The following is a 20,486-nucleotide window of genomic DNA, read 5'->3' as shown; positions in this document are numbered from 1 at the left end:
TTTTTGTCGTGTCTTTGTCTGGTTTTGGTATCAGGCTGATGCTGACCTTGTAGAGAGTTTGGAAGTGTTCCTTCCTCTCCAACTTTTTGGAATAGTTTGAGAAAGATAGATGTTAACTCTTCTCTAAATGTTTGGTGGAAATCACCTGTGAGGCCATCTGATCCTGGACTTTTATTTCTTTTGAGTTTTTTTGATTACTGAATCAGTTTCATTTGCAGTAAATGGTTTGTTCATATTTTCTATTTTTTCCTGATTCAGTCTTGGGAGACTGTGTTTCTCAGGGTTTATCCATTTTTTTCTAGGTTGTCTGTTTTACTGGCATATAATTGTTAATAGTAATCTCTTATTTTTTGTATTTCTGCAATATCAATTGTAAGTTCTCTTTCTGATTTTATTTATTTGGGCCCTCTCTTTTGGTGATAAGTCTTGCTAAAGGTTTAGCAATTTTGTTTATTTTTTCAAAGAACCAGTTCTTAGTTTCATTGATCTTTTTTCTTTTTTTAGTCTCTACCATTTCTTTCTTTCTTTCTTTTTTTGCCACTCTGTGCAGCTTGCAGAATCTTAGTTTCCCGACCAGTGATCGAACCCATGCCCTCTGCAGTGGAAGTGCAGAGTCCTAACCACTGGACCACCAGGGAATTCCCTGTATCATTTATTTCTGTTCTGACCTTTATTATTTCTTCTCTTAACTTTCGTTTTTTCCCTTCTTTTTCTAGTTCCTTCAGCTGTAAGTTTAGATAGTTTATTTAAGATTTTTCTTGTTTTCTGAGGTAAGCTTGTAAACTTCTTAGAACTGCTTTTGCTGCATCCTATGGATTTGGGATCATTGTTTTTCCATTTTCATTTGTCTGCAGGTATTTTTCAGATTTCTTTTTTGAGTTCATTGGTGACCCATTGCTTGTGTAGTAGCATATTGTTTAGACTCCATGTGTCTGTGGTTTTTGCAGTTTTTTTCTTGTAGTGGATTTCTAGTTTCATACTGTTGTGGTTGAAAATGCTGCTTAATATTTCAGTCTTAAATTTTTTAAAATTTTAATTGAAGTATAGTTGATTTACAGTGTTGTACTAATTTCTGCTTAGTTATACACATCTATACATTCTTTTTTTTTTCTTTTCCATTATGGTTTATCCCAGGAGACTGGATATAATTCCCTGTGCTATACAGTAGGACCTTGTTATTTATCCATTCTAATTGTAATAGGTTGCATCTACTAACTCCAGACTCCCAGTCCATCCCTCTCCCTCCCTTCCTCCCCCTTGGCAATCACAGGTTTTTCTCTATGTCTGTGAGTCTGTTTTGTAGATAGGTTCATTTGTGTCATTATTTAGATTATACATGTAAGTGATATTATATGGTGTTTGTTTTTCTGACTTACTTCATGTTGTATGATAATCTCTAGTTGCATCTCAGTCTTAAATTTCTTGAGACTTGTTTTGTGGCCTAGCATGTCATCATCATACAAAATGTTCCATGTTCACTTGAAACAAATGTGTATCCTGCTGCTTTTGGATGAAATGTTCTCTATGTATCTGTTAGGTTCATTTAGTCACGTGTCTAAGACCAGTGTTTCCTTACTGTTTTTCTGTCTAGATGATATCCATTGATGTAAGTGGAGTGTTAAATTCCCCTGCTATTATTGTGTTACTGTCAATTTCTCCCTTTATGTTTGTTAGTATTTTCTTTATGTATTTAGGTGCTCCTGTGTTGGGTACATAGATATTTACAATTGTTATATCTTCTTATTGGCTTGATCCCTTTAGCATATAACGTTCTTGTTTGTCTCTTTTGACAGTCTTTGTTTTACAGTCTGTTTTGTCTGATATAAGTGTTGCTACCCCAGTTTTCTTTTTATTTCATTTGCATGGAATACCTTTTTCTGTCCATCACTTTCAGTCTGTGTGTGTCTTTAGATCTGAAGTGAGTCTCTTGTAGGCAGCATATATGTTTTTTTTCAATCCATTCAGCCACTTTGTGTCTTTTAATTGGAGCTTTTAATCCATTTACATTTGAAGTAATTACTGATAGGTATGTACTTACTGCCATTTTGTTCATTGTTTTTTTGGGGGGTTCTGTAGTACTTTTTTGTTCCTTTTTTCTTTTGCTCTCTTCCCTTGTGATTTGATGACTACCTTTAAGTGTTATGTTTGGATTCCTTTCTCTTTTCTGTGTATGTGTTGTTGGTTTTTGGTAACCATGAGGTTCATATTTGACAACCTATATATATGTGATTATTTTAAGACAGTTTCTTAAGGTCGCATGCATTCTAACTGCTTTACATTTTTAATTTTGTTTCCCCCCACATCTGATGTTTTTGAGGTCATATTTTACGTTTTCGTTTTGTTTATCCCTTAACTGCTTATGTAAATATACATGATTTTACTACTTTCATCTTTTAGCCTTTCTACTAGCTTTATCAGTGGTTGATTTGCTACCTTTACTGTATGTTTACCTCTACCAATGAGATTTTTCCTTTCATAAGTTCCATATTTCTAGTTGTGGCCCTTTTCTATTTAGAGATGTCCCTTTAACGTTTCTTATAAAGCTGTTTTAATGGTGCTGAACTCTTTTAGCTTTTGCTTGTCTGTAAATCTCTTTATCTCTCCTTCCAATCTGAAGGATAGCCTTTCTGGGTAGAGTGTTCTTGGTTGTAGGTTTTTTCCTTTCATCACCTTGAATATATGATGCCACTCCCTTCTGGCCTGCAAAGTTCTGCTGAAAAGTCAGTGATAGCCTTATGGTAGCTCCCTTGTGGATAACTAGTTGCCTGTCCCTTGTTGCTTTTAGAATTCTCTGTTTTTCTTTAATTTTTGCCATTTTAATTGTAATTAACCTCTTTAGATTCATCTTGTTTGGGACTCTGTGCTTCCTGGACCTGGATATCTGTTTCCTTCCCCAGGTTAGGGAAGTTTTCAGCTATGATTTCTTCAGATAAGCCTTCTGCCCCTTTCTCTTCTCCTCCTGGGACTCCTGTATTGTGACTGTTAATATGCTTGATAGTGTCCCAGAGGTCTCTTAAATTATACTCATTTTTTTAAATTCTGTTTTTTCTTCAGCTTGAGCGATTTCTGCTATTGTTTTCCAGGTTGCTGATGTATTCCTCCGTATCATCTAATTTGTTGTCCCTTCTATTTATATTTTTAATTTCAGTTATTGTATTCTTCAGCTCTGTTTGGTTCTTCTTCATATTTTCTAACTACTGAAATTTTATGTTCATTGATTCTTCTGAGTTTGGTGAGCATCTTTATGATCATTATCTTGAACTCTTTATCTGTAGATTGCTTATCTCCACTTTGTTTGTTCTTTTTCTGAGGTTATGTCTTGTACCTTCATTTGGAACATATTCCTCTGTCTCCTCACTTTACCCAATTCTTTGTGTTTATTTCCATGTGTTAGGTAGGTTGTTTATGTTTCCCATCTTGGAGAAGTGGCCTTATTTAGGAGACCTCTTCTGGGGCCCCAGCAGCACACTCCTTTTTGGTCTCCAGAACCAGATGCTTTAGGGGTGTCCCCTATGTGGGCTGCATATACGTCCTTCTGTTGTGGTGGGGCTGATTACTGTGGGAGCACTGGTAGGCAGGGCTGGCCCCTGGCCTGGTTGGCTGTGAGGCCATGCCTTGTATGGTGGCTGTAGGCCTACTAGAGGGTAGGGTAGTCTTCCTGTGAAGTTGGCTGCATGGTCTGGGGGCTCAGTGGTTCACTGGAGGGTGAAGCTGGGTCCCCACATGGCTGTCTTTCTGGCAGGCCAGGGGTGGGGTTTGGGGCTTGTGCCAGCCTGCTGGTGGGCAGGGCTGGGGCGCCAGCACTAACAGACTAGAGGAAAATTCCAAAGTGGTGTGTTCCAGTACCAGTGTTATTGGGGTAGAACAGACTCCCAAAAATAGCTGACCCAGGCTCCTTTCAAACTACTGCCTCAGTGTTGGGACTTAGAGCATGTGACATTTTGCATGTGCCCTTGAGAGCAGAATCTTATTCCTGTATCCCTCGAGTTCTCCTGAACATAAACTCTGCTGGTTTTTCAAAGCCAGACATTCTGGGGGCTCATCTTTCCAGTGCAGGACCCCTGGGCTGGTGACCCCATTTGAGGCTCAGACTCCTTGCTCCTTGTAGAGGACCTGTGTGCTTGTGATATTCCTTCCATTTGTGGGTTGCCAGCATGGGGTGTGGGTCACCACCTGTCCTACCCATCTCATGTGGTTATTTTTGTTTCTTTTAATTTTTTAAAAAAGTTTTTATTGGTGTATAGTTCCTTTACAATTTTGTGTTAGTTTCCACTGTACAGCGAAGTGAATCAGTAGTATGTATACATATATCCCCTCTTTTTTGGATTTCCTTCCCATTTAGGTCACCACAGAGCATTGAGTAGAGTTCCCCGTGCTATACAATAGGTTTTCATTAGTTATCTATTTTATACATAGTTTCAATAGTGTATGTATGTCAATCCCAATCTCCCAATTCATCCCACACCCCCCCGCTTTCTGCCTTGGTATCCATAGGTTTGTTTTCTACGTCTGTGTCTCTATTTCTGCTTTGTAAATAAGATCGCCTATACCAGTTTTTTCAGATTCCACATATATGCGATAATAAACGATATTTGTTTTTCTCTTTTTGACCTACTTCACTTTCTATGACAGTCTCTAGGTCCATCCATGTCTCTACAAATGACCCAATTTTCTTCCTTTTTATGGCTGAGTAATATTCTATTGTATATATGTATCGTGTGTTTACTTCTTTATGTCTTTAGTTGTGGAAAATCTTTTCTGCTAGTGTTCAGGTTATTCTCATAGATAGTTGCTCTGTAACTAGTTGTAATTTTGCTGTGTCTGTGGGAGGAGGTGAGTTCAGTGTCTTCCTACTTCACCACCTTGGCCACCTCCCCTACTCTTGAAATTTTATCTCAATTCTCTATTTGATTTGTCTTTATTTTTCTTTTATTTTCACTGGCAATACCTAGGAATTGAAGATTATGTAACTAAAATAGCAAAAATGATTTTTCTTTTTTTTTAAGATCTATTTTTTAGTGACGTCTACCTATTACTAGTGGTTGAACTGTTTGAAAGGATGCATTATGAATACTTCTCCCTAGCAAAGCAAAGAACATGTAGGGGTCCTCAGATGACCTTTCCTGACAAACTAGAGAATGAAATTTGAAAGCATTCTGTGAGATTTTGGTCCAGCTTAGCTCCCATATCTGTTCATCTTTACCATCCTTCAAAAATATGTTAACTTCAGGACAGTGACTTAAGAAAAATCCTGATGAAATTCTGAGAATTCCCCAAGGATTCTAAAAGGTAATTGTGAAGCATGGGAGGAAAGCAGTTAGGACATCCTCATCTTTTTCTTGAGTTTTAAGATGTTCTTGAGCCTTACTTTTTGGAAGTGTAGAGTATACAGAAGGAAGGAAGTAGGGTGAAGAAATTGGAGTAATAACTTGAAATATGCATATATGCTTAATGCCCACATGTAGGCACCGGGCCTTTCTTATATTTTAATGAATATTTATCTAACATTCTAGACTGACAAATAGTTTTTAAAAAGCAGTACCTCTTGCAATTTCACTCATTTTTCCTCTGCATGTATTGTCCTATAAGCAGTAGTAATAATAAAATACGTAAGATTGGAAACTTTTTTTTTAAAGCATATATAGATAGGGAAATTTTTTGGCCATAATTCACAGTGGCCTTTAAAGTTCCTCATAGTTTTTTTTTTTTTTTTTTTTCTGATTTTTTTTGCGGTACGTGGGCCTCTCACTGTTGTGACCTCTCCCGCTGCGGAGCACAGGCTCCGGACGCGCAGGCTCAGCGGCCATGGCTCACGGGCCCAGCCGTTCCGCGGCATGTGGGATCCTCCCGGACCGGGGCATGAACCTGTGTCCCCTGCATCTGCAGGTGGACTCTCAACCACTGCGCCACCAGGGAAGCCCCCTCATAGTTTTTCAGCTCCTTGCCCTTGTTCTTGTTCTTGGTGAGTTTATGTTGCCGGAAATATGTATAGTTTATCTATCACACTGTGAGTGTTTAGCCAGTCTTCAAACTGAATTTATGCTGCTATTAAAAATGCGTGTTTAGGGACTTCCCTCGTGGTGCAGTGGTTAAGAGTCTGCCTGCCAGTGCAGGGGACACAGGTTCCATCCCTGGTCTGGGAAGATCCCAAATGCCACAGAGCAGCTAAGCTTGTGCATGACAACTACTGAGCCTGTGATCTAGAGCCCGTGAGCCACAAATACTGAGCCTACGTGCCACAGCTACTGAAGCCCGCACGCCTAGAGCCCATGCTCCGCAACAAGAGAAGCCACTGCAATGAGAAGCCCGCACACCACAACGAAGAGTAGCCCCCACCCACTGCAACTAGAGAAAGCCCGCGCACAGCAACAAAGACCAACACAGCCAAAAATAAATAAATTAATTAATTTAAAAGACAAACAAAAGTGTGTTTAAGATGGTCTCATATTTTATAAAGTAACAGCGGACCATATGAATTCACTTCATCATGTTGCTCTAATATAGAAAGAAAATTCAGACTGTGTTACAAACCAAAGGAAAATAACTCTGTTTCTTCTAAAGTTAAAATAATAGATTTGTTCGTTTGTCCTAGGGTATGCCCAGTATGCATGTGTAATAAATAATAAAAGGCTTATGCCAGGTAAGTTGGAATTTTGGAACAAAAGAGATGCAACTGATTCATCTGTACTTTTTTTGCATTATCAAACCAACTCTCTATTAAATTTTAGCAAAACTTCAGTTCTGCTACATTAGGTATATTTGGACCTTTAAATCCCTGCTGTAATTAAAGCTAATTCTTTATGTTATGTATGTTGACTTGATAATTGGCTCAACGTTCAGAAAGAAAATTTAGGTTTAGTTGTATTCTCTAGGCCTGCACAGTTCAGCCAGCTCCATCTGGCTACTGAATACTTGAAATGTAGCTAATCCTAATTAAGATGCTTTGTAAGTGTAAACTACACTCAGTTTTGAAGACTTAGTACAGAAAGTCCATGTAAAATATTTTGGTAATTTTTATAGTGATTAAATGTTAATTTTATATATAATTAGTAATATTTTGTAAGTACTGGGTTAGATAAAATGAATTTCATTGGTTTCTTTTTACCTTTTTAATGGCCCTACTAGATAATTTTAAAGTATAAAATATAACTTGCATTTTATTTTTGACAGCATTGTTCTAGGCTGTCACATGTCCAAGCAATATGTGATGAGGGCCTGGACTGGGACAGTTAAGACACTGAAAATAGATAAGGAGAGAAAATTGGGATAAATTTCAAACATAGTCTATAGCACTTGGTAATTGATTTCAAGTGGTGGTTAAGGAGATGTCAAAGACTTATGATTTGGATAAGTGGATGGTCATATCATTAACCAGGAAAAGGAACATGAGAGGAAGAGGCACTAGAGATAATAGCTATTTCACTGTGTGTATATATCTTCACTAATTCATTGAAACATTTAGCATTAAATATAAGATGGTCATGTTTAAGAGTCTTCTCTCCTGTTTCCACCTCTTTCCAGAATTTGAATTCAGAAGATCAAAAAACATCAAGTATTGAACATATAAGCTGCAGTGAGGGAGAAGATTTTGCAAGTGTGAAAAAGAAGGCCAAAATAGACATTCATTACAAAAAGAGTCCCCCCAAATATACTGTTCCAGTTAGCGCAAAGACTGTAGAATCTCCTCTTGATGAAAACATTTATAATTCGGCTTCATTTAAAGATGAGAAAATCATAGACACTGATAGTGAGCCTGAAGAAGGTGAAATTACAGACTCTCAGACCGAGGACAGTTATGATGAAGACATTACCAGTGAAGACAATGTAACTGCAGAAGATTCTGAAGATGAAGGTGAGTAAATGGCCATTACTTAATTTTATATAAATAACCAAGTATGGTCATTGTAAAAGTGCAAAACGGTTAAAAGTGTTATTAACCCATATAATATATCTGCCGAAAAGTGAGCTGATTGTTTTAAAGAGATTAATGACATTATTAAAAATTATAACTGCTTGGTTATTGTTCAACAGTAGGATGTGAATAAATGACTAGTACTTGGATCCTGAAGTTTCATTGCATTGAATGGCTTAGTCAGTAAGAACACAAAACCAAGTTACCTACTTTCTAATCCTAAAATAGGTACAAAGTCTATTTTAGTGGATTAGATATTTGTCCACTTTTGTAATTGAGGGAGGGAAAGCAGTTGCCTTTAAAAAGAGTAGTCCATGGGGCTTCCCTGGTGGCGCAGTGGTTGGGGGTCCGCCTGCCGATGCAGGGGACGTGGGTTCGTGGCCCGGTCGGGGAGGATCCCGCGTGCCGCGGAGCGGCTGGGCCCGTTGGCCGTGGCCGCTGGGCCTGCGCGTCCGGAGCCTGTGCTCCGCAGCGGGAGAGGCCACAGCAGTGAAAGGCCCGCGTACCGCAAAAAAAAAAAAAAAAAAAGAGTAGTCCATGAATTCAGCTTACATAGGTATTATGGTAAATCTAATATTTATTTTACTTGAGGATATAAAGATATACTTTTAAAACTCAGGAATTCATATTGGTGTATATGAGCTTATTTTGTTCTTAATGGAATTTCCTCTCATTTTTTCTTAAAAAGGGCAGACTCAGTTTTTCTCACTTAATGTAAAAATGCTTTTTTGGGATACTTTCAAATTCCAAGACCTTAAAAAAGAGAGAGTTGATTATTTTATAATTGTGATAGGTGCTGAATATCTTTAGGTTGATCTTTTTATAAATTTATTTATTTTTGGCCGCATTGCACGGCATGTGGGATCTTAGTTCCCTGACTGGGGATCAAGCCTGTGCCCCCTTAGTTCCCTGACTGGGGATCAAGCCTGTGCCCCCTGCACTGGACCTCCAGGGAAGTCCCACAGGTTGACCATTTTAAATTGGTAACATTGTTAAACCTTACTTACTGTGTATGTGATATAGCAGAATTTAAGAATGTTGTTTTAAACAGAATGAAGATTTTTATCAATATATTTGTACTTTATGTATGCCTCCTACTCATCCCTATGCATTTCTGATTTTTTCCCATAGCATTTGAATTAATATTTACACATTTCTTTCTTTGGCAGATGAAGAAAAAATTTGGCCCCCATGTATTAGAGTAATTGTAATTAGATCACCTGTGTTGCAGACAGGATCACTTTTTATCATTACAGCTGTAAATCCTGCTACAATTGGAAGGTAAAAATGTTTAGTGTTATTATATTTGTGTATTTGTCTTATTCCAGTGGACTGTACTTTTCCTGAGCAGTTAATCATTAAATATGCATGGTACTGGTTGAATAGGAAAAAAGTGACATCCATGTGCCTCCCTTTTCCACTCAAAAAATATTCTGACACCTACCTTTTGTCACCTGCTTTTGGAAGACAATTGGAGATATAACCTCATTATCCCTCAAGGGGACTGCCTATGTAAAGAGATAAAATCTTGGTGATATGATACCTTCCACAGAGGTTTTGTCATTTTCTTACCTTTTGTATTGCTTTTTTTAGGTTTAAATTACTTAAACCCACTGTTGACCTCCTCTGATTGTTTTCCTTTACCCCTTTATAATTCAGCCAGCTTGGTAGAGAGGTAGGTTTTAATCATGAGTAGGATAATTTCCTTTCTTCCCAACTAGAAAGGTAATGTATGGAACAGGTTCCATACGATATCTTAATTTTAAATTCTTAGAAATATTATACTTTTTTTACATTTAGTAATAGAAGTGGAAACAGTCAACAGGTCTGGAAAAAGTGATTGACATGAGTACAAAGGACATTTTGTCTCACTGGATGTTTACTAGCCTGTGACAGATGTACCAAAGAGTAAAAGTAATTCTGGAACCTTCTTTCAAAAAGGAAATTAGAGTAGCATTATAGAAACCAGATTTAGTGTGATAGACTTGCATTTTAACATTATCTTTTAAAACAAAAAAACTTATCTTTAAAAAAATTCTTTAAGTGCTACATTTATGTATGCTTCAAAAATAATTAAAGGCATTTTACTTAACTCTGCAGAGAAAAAGATATGGAGCATACTCTCCGAATCCCTGAAGTTGGTGTCAGTAAGGTAAGCTCTTTGATTTTTCGGTTACAACCCCCTAGATGGGATTTTGTAAATCATCCTTTTTTTTTAACATCTTTATTGGGGTATAATTGCTTTACAATGGTGTGTTAGTTTCTGCTTTATAACAAAGTGAATCAGTTATACATATGTTCCCATATCTCTTCCCTCTTGCGTCTCCCTCCCTCCCACCCTCCCTATCCCACCCCTACAGGCGGTCACAAAGCACTGAGTCGATATCCCTGTGCCATGCGGCTGCTTCCCACTAGCTATCTAACTTACGTTTGTTAGTGTATATATGTCCATGCCTCTCTCGCTTTGTCACAGCTTACCCTTCCCCTTCCCCATATCCTCAAGTCCATTCTCTAGTAGGTCTGTGTCTTTATTCCTGTCTTACTGCTAGGTTCTTCATGACATTTTTTTTTCTTAAATTCCATATATATGTGTTAGCATATGGTATTTGTCTTTCTCTTTCTGATGTAATTCACTCTGTATGACAGATTCTAGGTCTATCCACCTCATTACAAATAGCTCAATTTTGTTTCTTTTTATGGCTGAGTAATATTCCATTGTATATATGTGCCACATCTTCTTTATCCATTCATCTGATGATGGACATTTAGGTTGTTTCCATCTCTGGCCTATTGTAAATAGAGCTGCAATGAACATTTTGGTACATGATTCTTTTTGAGTTATGGTTTTCTTAGGGTATATGCCTGGGAGTGGGATTGCTGGGTCATATGGTAGTTCTATTTGTAGTTTTTTAAGGAACCTCCATACTGTTCTCCATAGTGGCTGAACCAATTCACATTCCCACCAGCAGTGCAGAGTGTTCCCTTTTCTCCACACCCTCTCCAGCATTTATTGTTTCTAGATTTTTTGATGATGGCCATTCTGACTGGTGTGAGATGATATCTCATTGTAGTTTTGATTTGCATTTCTCTAATGATTAATAATGTTGAGCATTCTTTCATGTGTTTGTTGGCAATCTGTATATCTTCTTTGGAGAAATGTCTGTTTAGGTCTTCTGCCCATTTGTGACTTGGGTTGTTTGTTTTTTTGTTATTGAGCTGTATGAGCTGCTTGTAAGTTTTGGAGATTAATCCTTTGTCAGTTGCTTCATTTGCAAATATTTTCTCCCATTCTGAGGGTTGTCTTTTGGTCTTTTTTATGGTTTCCTTTGCTGTGCAAAAGCTTTGAAGTTTCATTATGTCCCATTTGTTTATTTTTGTTTTTATTTCCATTTCTCTAGGAGGTGGGTCAGAAAGGATCTTGCTGTGATTTATGTCATAGAGTGTTCTGCCTATGTTTTCCTCTAAGAGTTTGATAGTTTCTGGCCTTATATTTAGGTCTTTAATCCATTTTGAGCTTATTTCTGTGTATGGTGTTAGGGAGTGATCTAATCTCATACTTTTACATGTAGCTGTCCAGTTTTCCCAGCACCACTTATTGAAGAGGCTGTCCTTTCTCCACTGTACATTCCTGCCACCTTTATCAAAGATAAGGTGTCCATATGTGCGTGGGTATATCTCTGGGCTTTCTATCCTGTTCTATTGATCTATATTTCTGTTTTTGTGCCAGTACCATACTGACTTGACTACTGTAGCTTTGTAGTATAGTCTGAAGTCAGGGAGCCTGATTCCTCCAGTTCCGTTTTCCGTTCTCAAGACTGCTTTGGGTATTCGGGGTCTTTTGTGTTTCCATACAAATTGTGAAATTTTTTGTTCTAGTTCTGTGAAAAATGCCAGTGGTAGTTTGATAGGGATTGCATTGAATCTGTAGATTGCTTTGGGTAGTAGAGTCATTTTCACAATGTTGATTCTTCCAATCCATGAACACGGTATATCTCTCCATCTGTTTGTATCATCTTTAGTTTCTTTTATCAGTGTCTTATAATTTTCTTCATACAGGTCTTTTGTCTCCTTAGGTAGGTTTATTTCTAGATATTTTATTCTTTTTGTTGCAATGGTAAATGGGAGTGTTTTCTTGATTTCACTTTCAGATTTTTCATCATTAGTACATAGTAATGCCAGAGATTTCTGTGCATTAATTTTGTATCCTGCTACTTTACCAAATTCATTGATTAGCTCTGGTAGTTTTCTGGTAGCATCTTTAGGATTCTCTATGTATAGTATCATGTCATCTGCAAACAGTGACAGCTTTACTTCTTCTTTTCTGATTTGGATTCCTTTTATTTCCTTTTCTTCTCTGATTGCTGTGGCTAAAACTTCCAAAACTATGTTGAATAAGAGTGGTGAGAGTGGGCAACCTTGTCTTGTTTCTGATATTTGTGGAAATGCTTTCAGTTTTTCACCATAGAGGATGATGTTGGTTGTGGGTTTGTTATATACAGCCTTTATTATGCTGAGGAAAGTTCCCTCTATGCCTGCTTTCTGCAGGGTTTTTATCATAAATGGGTGTTGAATTTTGTCGAAAGCTTTTTCTGCATCTATTGAGATGATCATATGGTTTTTCTCCTTCAGTTTGTTAATATGGTTTATCACGTTCATTGATTTGCGTATATTGAAGAATCCTTGCATTCCTGGAATAAACCCCACTTGATCATGGTGTATGATCCGTTTAATGTGCTGTTAGATTCTTCTGCTAGTTTGAGGATTTTTGCATCTATGTTCATCAGTGATATTGGCCTGTAGTTTTCTTTCTTTGTGACATCGTTGTCTGGTTTTGGTATCAGGGTGAAGATGGCCTCGTAGAATGAGTTTGGGAGTGTTCCTCCCTCTGCTATATTTTGGAAGACTTTGAGAAGGATAGGTGTTAGCTCTTCTCTAAATGTTTGATAGAATTCGCCTGTGAACCCATCTAGTCCTGGGCTTTTGTTTGTTGGAAGATTTTTAGTCACAGTTTCAATTTCAGTGCTTGTGATTGGTCTGTTTATATTTTCTATTTCTGCCTGATTCAGTCTTGGCAGGTTGTGCATTTCTAAGAATTTGTCCATTTCTTCCAGGTTGTCCATTTTATTGGCATAGAGTTGCTTGTAGTAATCTCTCATGATCTTTTGTATTTCTGCAGTGTCAGTTGTTACTTCTCCTTTTTCATTTCTAATTCTATTGATTTGAGTCTTCTCCTTTTTTCTTGATGAGTCTGGCTAATGGTTTATCTATTTTGTTTATCTTCTCAAAGAACCAGCTTTTAATTTTATTGATCTTTGCTATCGATTCCTTCATTTATTTTTGATTTATTTCTGATCTGATTTTCATGATTTCTTTCCTTCTGCTAACTTTGGGGCTATTTGTTCTTCTTTCTCTAATTGCTCTAGGTGTAAGATTAGGTTGTTTATTCGAGATGTTTCCTGTTTCTTAAGGCAGGATTGTATTGCTGTAAACTTACCTCTTAGAACTGCTTTTGCTGCATCCCATAGATTTTCGGTCATCATGTCTCCATTGTCATTTGTTTCTAGGTATTTTTTTATTTCCTCTTTGATTTTTTCAGTGATCACTTCATTAAGTATTGTATTGTTTAGCCTCCATGTGTTTTTATTTTTTACAGATCTTTTCCTGTAATTGATACCGAGTCTCATGGCATTGTGGTCGGAAAAGATACTTGATACAATTTCAAATGTCTTAAATTTACCAACGCTTGATTTGTGACCCAAGATATGATCTATCCTGGGGAGTGTTCCATGAGCACTTGAGAAAAATGTGTATTCTGTTGTTTTTGGATGGAGTGTCCTATAAATATCGATTAAGTCCATCTTGTTTAATGTATCATTTAAAGCTTGTGTTTCCTTATTTATTTTCATTTTGGATGATCTGTCCATTGGTGAAAGTGGGGTGTTAAAGTCCCCTACTATGAATGTGTTACTGTCGATTTCCCTTTTTATGGCTGTTAGTATATGCCTTATGTATTGAGGTGCTTCTATGTTGGGTGCATAATTATTTACAGTTGTTATATCTTCTTCTTGGATCGATCCCTTGATCATTATGTAGTGTCCTTCTTTGTCTCTTCTAATAGTCTTTATTTTAAAGTCTATTTTGTCTGATATGAGAATTGCTACTCCAGCTTTCTTTTAGTTTCCATTTGCATGGAATATCTTTTTCCATCCGCTTACTTTCAGTCTGTATGTCTCTAGGTCTGAAGTGGGTCTCTTGTAGACATCATATATATGGGTCTTGTTTTTGTATCCATTCAGCCAATCTGTGTCTTTTGGTGGGAGCATGTAGTCCATTTACATTTAAGGTAATTATCGATATGTATGTTCCTATTCCCATTTTCTTAATTGTTTTGGGTTCGTTATTGTAGGTCTTTTCCTTCTCTTGTGTTTCTTGCCTAGAGAAGTTCCTTTAGCAGTTGTTGAAAGCTGGTTTGCTGGTGCTGAACTTTCTCAGCTTTTGCTTGTCTGTAAAGGTTTTAATTTCTCCATCAAATCTGAGTGAGATCCTTGCTGGGTAGAGTAATCTTGGTTGCAGGTTTTTCTCCTTCATCACTTTAAATATGTCCTGCCACTGCCTTCTGGCTTGCAGAGTTTCTGCTGAAAGATCAGCTGTTAACCTTATTGGGATTCCCTTGTGTGTTATTTGTTGTTTTTCCCTTGCTGCTTTTAATATGTTTTCTTTGTATTTAATTTTTTACAGTTTGCTTAATATGTGTCTTGGTGTGTTTCTCCTTGGATTTATCCTGTATGGGACTCTCTGTGCTTCCTGGACTTGATTAACTATTTCCTTTCCTATATTAGGGAAGTTTTCAACTATCGTCTCTTCAAATATTTTCTCAGTCCCTTTCTTTTTCTCTTCTTCTTCAGGAACCCCTATAATTCGAATGTGGGTGCATTTAATGTTGTCCCAGAGGTCTCTGAGACTGTCCTCAGTTCTTTTCATTCTTTTTTCTTTATTCTGCTCTGCAGTAGTTATTTCCACTATTTTATCTTCCAGGTCACTTATCCGTTATTCTGCCTCAGTTATTCTGCTATTGATCCCATCTAGAGTATTTTTAATTTCTTTTATTGAATTGTTCATCGTTGCTTGTTTCATCTTTAGTTCTTCTAGGTCCTTGTTAAATGTTTTTTGCAGTTTGTGTATTTCCAAGATTTTGGATCAACTTTACTATCATTATTCTGAATTCTTTTTCAGGTAGACTGCCTATTTCCTCTTCATTTGTTAGGCCTGGTGGGTTTTTGCCTTGCTCCTTCATCTGCTGTGAGTTTCTCTGTCTTCTCATTTTGCTTATGTTACTGTGTTTGGGGTCTCCTTTTTGCAGGCTGTAGGTTCGTAGTTCCCATTGTTTTTGGTGTCTGTCCCCAGTGGCTAAGGTTGGTTCAGTTGGTTGTGTAGGCTCCTAGTGGAGGGGACTAGTGCCTGTGTTCTGGTGGATGAGGCTGGATCTTGTCTCTCTGGTGGGCAGGTCCACGTATGTTGGTGTGTTTTGGGGTGTCTGTGGCCTTATTATGATTTTAGGCAGCCTCTCTGCTAATAGGTGGGGTTGTGTTCCTGTCTTGCTAGTTGTTTGGCATAGGATGTCCAACACTGTAGCTTGCTGGTTTTTGAGTGAAGCTGGGTGCTGGTGTTGAGATTGAGATACCTGGGAGATTTTTACCATTTGATATTATGTGGAGCTGGGATGTCTCTTGTTGACCAGTGTCCTGAGGTTGGCTCTCTCACCTCAGGCACAGCACTGACGCCTGGCTGCAGCACCAAGAGCCTTTCATCCACACGGCTCAGAATAAAAGGGAGAAAAAGTAGAAAGAAAGAATTAGTAGAAGAAAGAAAGAAAGAAACAAAGAGAGAAAGAAAGAAAGAAAGAAACAAAAACAAAGAAAGAAAGAAAGAACGAAAGGAGGGAGGGAGGGAGGGAGGAAAAACAGAAAGAAAGAAGATAAAGTAAAGTAAGATAAAATATAATAAAGTTATTAAAATAAAAAATAATTATTAAGCGAAAAATAAAAGAAAACAAAAACAGACGGATAGAACCCTAGGACAAATGGTGGAAGCAAAGCTATACAGACAAAATCTCACACAGAAGCATACACATATACACTCACAAAAAGAGGAAAAGGGGAAAAAATCCTAAATCTTGCTCTCAAAGTCCATCTCCTTAATTTGGGATGATTCTTTGTCTATTCCTGTATTCCACAGATGCAGGGTACATCAAATTGATTGTGGAGCTTTAATCCGCTGCTTCTGAGGCTGCTGGGAGAGATTTCCCTTTCTCTTCTTTGTTCTCACAGCTCCTAGGGGCTCAGCTTTGGATTTGGCCCCGCCTCTGCGTGTAGGTCGCTGGAGGGCGTCTGTTCTTCGCTCAGACAGGACAGGGGTTAAAGGAGCCGCTGATCACGGGGCTCTGGCTCACTCATGCCGGGGGGGGAGGGAGGGGCATGGAGTGCGGGGCGAGCCTGCGGCGGCAGAGGCCAGCGTGACGTTGCAGCAACCTGAGGCGCTCCGTGCGTTCTTCCCAGGGGAGTTGTCCCTGGATCCCGGGAACCTGGCAGTGGTGGGCTGCACAGGCTCCCTGGAAGGGGGGTGTGGATAGTGACCTGTGCTTGCACACGGGCTTCTTGGTGGCAGCAGCAGCAGCCTTAGCGTCTCATGCCTGTCTCTGTGGTCCGCGCTTGTAGCCACGTCTGGCGCCCGTCTCTGGAGCTCCTTTAAGCAGCGCTCTTAATTCCCTCTCCTCGCACACCAGGAAACAGAGGGAAGGAAAAGTTTCTTGCCTCTTCGGCAGGTCCATACTTTTCCCTGGACTCCCTCCTGGCTAGCTGTGGCGCACTAACCCCCTCCAGGCTGTGTTCACACCGCCAACCCCAGCCCTCTCCTGGTGCTCCGACCGAAGCCCGAGCCTCAGCTCCCAGCCCTGCCCGCCCCGGCGGGTGTGCAGACAAGCCTCTTGGGCTGGTGAGTGCCAGTCGGCCCTGATTCTCTGTGCGGGAATCTCTCCGCTTTGCTTTCCACACCCCTGTTGCTGTGCTCTCCTCCGCGGCTCCGAAGCTTCCCCCTCCGCCACCCACAGTCTCCGCCCACGAAGGGGCTTCCTAGTGTGTGAAACCTTTCCTCCTTCACAGCTCCCTCCCACTGGTGCAGGTCCCATCCCTATTCTTTGTCTCTGTTTTCTCTTTTTTCTTTTGCCCTACCCAGGTACGTGGGGAGTTTCTTGCCTTTTGGGAGGTCTGAGGTCTTCTGCCAGTGTTCAGTAGGTGTTCTGTAGGAGTTGTTCCCCGTGTAGATGTATTTCTGGTGTATCTGTGGGGAGGAAGGTGATCTCCGCGTCTTACTCTTCCACCATCTTCCCCCAATCTGTCATATGGTTTTTATCATTCAGTTTGTTAATATGGTGTATCAAACTGATTGATTTGCCTAAACTGAGGAATCCTTGCATTCCTGGAATAAACTCCACTTGATCATGGTCTATGATCCTTTTAATATGCTGTTGGATTCTGTTTGCTAGTATTTTGTTGAGTAATTTTTGCATCTATGTTCTTCAGTGATATTGGCCTGTAGTTTTCTTTTTTTGTGACATCTTTGGTTTTGGTATCAGGGTGATGGTGGCCTTGTCAAATGAGTTTGGGATTGTCCCTCCCTCTGCTATATTTTGGAAGAGTTTGAGAAGGATAGGTGTTAGCTGTTCTCTAAATGTTTGATAGAATTCGCCTGAGAAGCCATCTAGTCCTGGGCTTTTGTTTGTTGATCACAGTTTCAATATCAGTGCTCGTGATTGATCTGTTTATATTTTATGTTTCTTCCTGGTTCAGTCTCGGGAGGTTGTGCTTTTCTAAGAATTTGGCCATTTCTTCCTTGTTGTCCACTTAATTGGCATATAGTTGTTTGTAGTAATCTCTCGTGAGCCTTTGTATTTCTGCAGTGTCAGTTGTTACTTCTCCTTTTTCATTTCTAATTCTGTTGATTTGAGTCTTCTCCCTTTTTTTCTTGATGAGTGTGGCTAATGGTTTATCAATTTTGCTTATCTTCTCAAAGAACCAACTTTTAGTTTTTTTGATCTCTGCTATCATTTCCTTCATTTCTTTTTCATTTATTTCTGATCTGATCTTTATGATTTCTTTCCTTCTGCTAACTTTGGGGGTATTTTGTTCTTCTTTCTTTAATTGCTTTAGGTGTAAGGTTAGGTTGTTTATTTGAGATGTTTCTTGTTTCTTGAAGTAGGATTGTATTGCTATAAACTTTCCTCTTAGAACTGCTTTTGCTGCATCCTATAGGTTTTGGATCCTTGTGTTTTCATTGTCATTTGTTTCTAGGTATTTTTCTATTTCCTCTTTGATTTCTTCAGTGATCTCTTGGTTATTTAGTAGCGTATTGTTTCGCCTCCATATGTCTGTATTTTTTACAGTATTTTTCCTGTTATTGATATCTAGTCTCATAGTGTTGTGGTCGGAACAGATACTTGATACGATTTCAATTTTCTTAAATTTACCAAGGGTTCATTTGTGACCCAAGATGTGGTCTGTCCTGGAGAATGTTCCATGAGCCCTTGAGAAGAAAGTGTATTCTGTTGTTTTTGGATGGAATGTCCTATAAATATCAATTAAGTCCATCTTGTCTAATGTGTCATTTAAAGCTTGTGTTTCATTATTTATTTTCATTTTGGATTATCTGTCCATTGGTGAAGGTGGGGTGTTAAAATCCCCTATTATTGTGTTACTCTCAATTTCCCCTTTTATGGCTGTTAGCATTTGCTTTATGTATTGAGGTGCTTTTGTGTTGGGGCATAAATATTTACAGTTGTTATATATTCTTGGATTGGTATTTTGATCATTATGTAGTGTCCTCTTTTGTGTCTTGTAATAGTCTTTATTTTAGAGTCTATTTTGTCTGATATGAGAATTGCTACTCCACCTTTCTTTTGATTTCCATTTGCATGGAATATCTTCTTCCATCCCCTCGCTTTCAGTCTGTATGTGTCCCTAGGTCTGAAGTGGGTCTCTTGTAGACTGCATATGTCCGAGTCTTGTTTTTGTATCCATTCAGCCAGTCTATGTCTTTTGGTTGAAGCATTTAATCCATTTACATTTAAGGTAATTATTGATATGTATGTTCCTATTACCATTTTCTTAATTGTTTTCAGTTTGTTTTTGTAGGTCTTTTCCTTCTCTTGTGTTTCCTTCCTAGAGAAGTTCCTTTAGCATTTGTTGTAAAGCTGGTTTGGTGGTGCTGAATGCTGTTATCTTTTCCTTGTCTGTAAACATTTTAATTTCTGCATCAAATCTGAATGAGGTCCTTGCTGGGTAGAGTAATCTTATTTGTAGATTTTTTCTTTTCATCACTTTAAATATGTCCTGCCACTCCCTTCAGGCTTGCAGAGTTTCTGCTGAAAGATCACCTGTTAACCTTATGGTGATTCTCTTGTATGTTATTTGTTGCTCTTCCCTTGCTGCTTTTAATACTTTTTCTTTGTATTTATTTTTTAATAGTTTGATTAATATGCGTCTCTATGTGTTTCTCTTTGGGTTTATCCTGTATGGGGCTCTCTGTGCTTTCTGGACTTGATTGACTATTTCCTTTCCCATGTTAGGGAAGTTTTCAACTATAATCTCTTCCAATATTTTTTCAGACCCTTTCTTTTTCTCTTCTTCTTCTGGGACCCCTGTAATTTGGATGTTGGTGCGTTTAATGTTGTACCAGATGTCTCTGAGACTGTCCTCAATTCTTTTTTTTCTTTTTTCTGCTCCCTGGCAGTTTTTTCCACCATTTTATCTTCCAGCTTACATATCTGTTATTTTGTTATTGATTCCTTCTAGTGTATTTATAATTTCAGTAATTGTGTTCATCATTGTTTGTTTGCTCTTTAGTTTTTCTGGATCCTTGTTAAGTGTTTCTTGTCTTTTCTCCATTCTGTTTTTGAGATTTTGGATCATCTTTACTGTCATTACTCTGAATTCTTTTTCAGGTAGGTTAGCTATTTCATCTTCATTTATTTGGTCTTGTAGGTTTTTACCTGCTTCTTCGTCTGTAACATATTTTTTTGTCGTTTCTTTCTTTTTTTTGGATGGGTGGTGCTGTATTCCTGTCTTACTGGTTGTTTGCCCTGAGATGTCCAGTACTGGAGTTTGCAGGCAGTTGGATAAAGCTGGGTCTTGGTGCTGAGATGAGGACCTCTGGGAGGCCTCAGTCCGATTGATAGTTCCTGGGGTCTGAGCTTCTCTGTTAGTGCAGCGGTTTGGACTCGGAGCTCCTACCACAGGAGCTCAGACCTGATCTGCAGCCTAGGAATCAAGATCCTGCAAGCTTTGTGGCATGGTAAAAAAAAGAAAGAAAGAAAAAAGAAAAGGAGCAGTACAGTATCAAAGAATAAAAAACAAAATTGAATTAGAAAGATAAAAATTATATTAGGAAAAACAAAACTATAATTGAAACAACTGCAACAAGGTAAAATAACACAACAGAAAAAAGAAAAAAAGTGGGGGGAGGGCAGGGAACAAGCCAAAATGAGAGAACAATAACAAAGTATAAAGAATAAAATAAAATT

The 20,486-nt window shown here is 38.4% G+C and overlaps 1 protein-coding gene across 2 annotated transcripts in view; it reads left to right on the top strand.

Annotated features, from left to right (window-relative positions):
• AGGF1 (angiogenic factor with G-patch and FHA domains 1) overlaps positions 1-20,486 on the top strand; it is a 49,628-nt gene that overhangs the window by 14,439 nt on the left and 14,703 nt on the right. For both annotated transcript variants that reach the window (XM_082837227.1, XM_082837228.1), the window contains exons 6-8: positions 7,522-7,852; positions 9,082-9,193; positions 10,013-10,064. In XM_082837227.1, the coding sequence (XP_082693353.1) occupies positions 7,522-7,852; positions 9,082-9,193; positions 10,013-10,064 (495 nt within the window). The remainder of the gene's footprint in view (positions 1-7,521; positions 7,853-9,081; positions 9,194-10,012; positions 10,065-20,486) is intronic.

Source organism: Leucopleurus acutus (genome assembly GCF_964270905.1).
Source record: "Leucopleurus acutus genome assembly, chromosome: 3".
In the NCBI taxonomy this organism is placed as follows: domain Eukaryota; kingdom Metazoa; phylum Chordata; class Mammalia; order Artiodactyla; family Delphinidae; genus Leucopleurus; species Leucopleurus acutus.
This window is presented reverse-complemented; position numbering and strand designations above follow the sequence as displayed.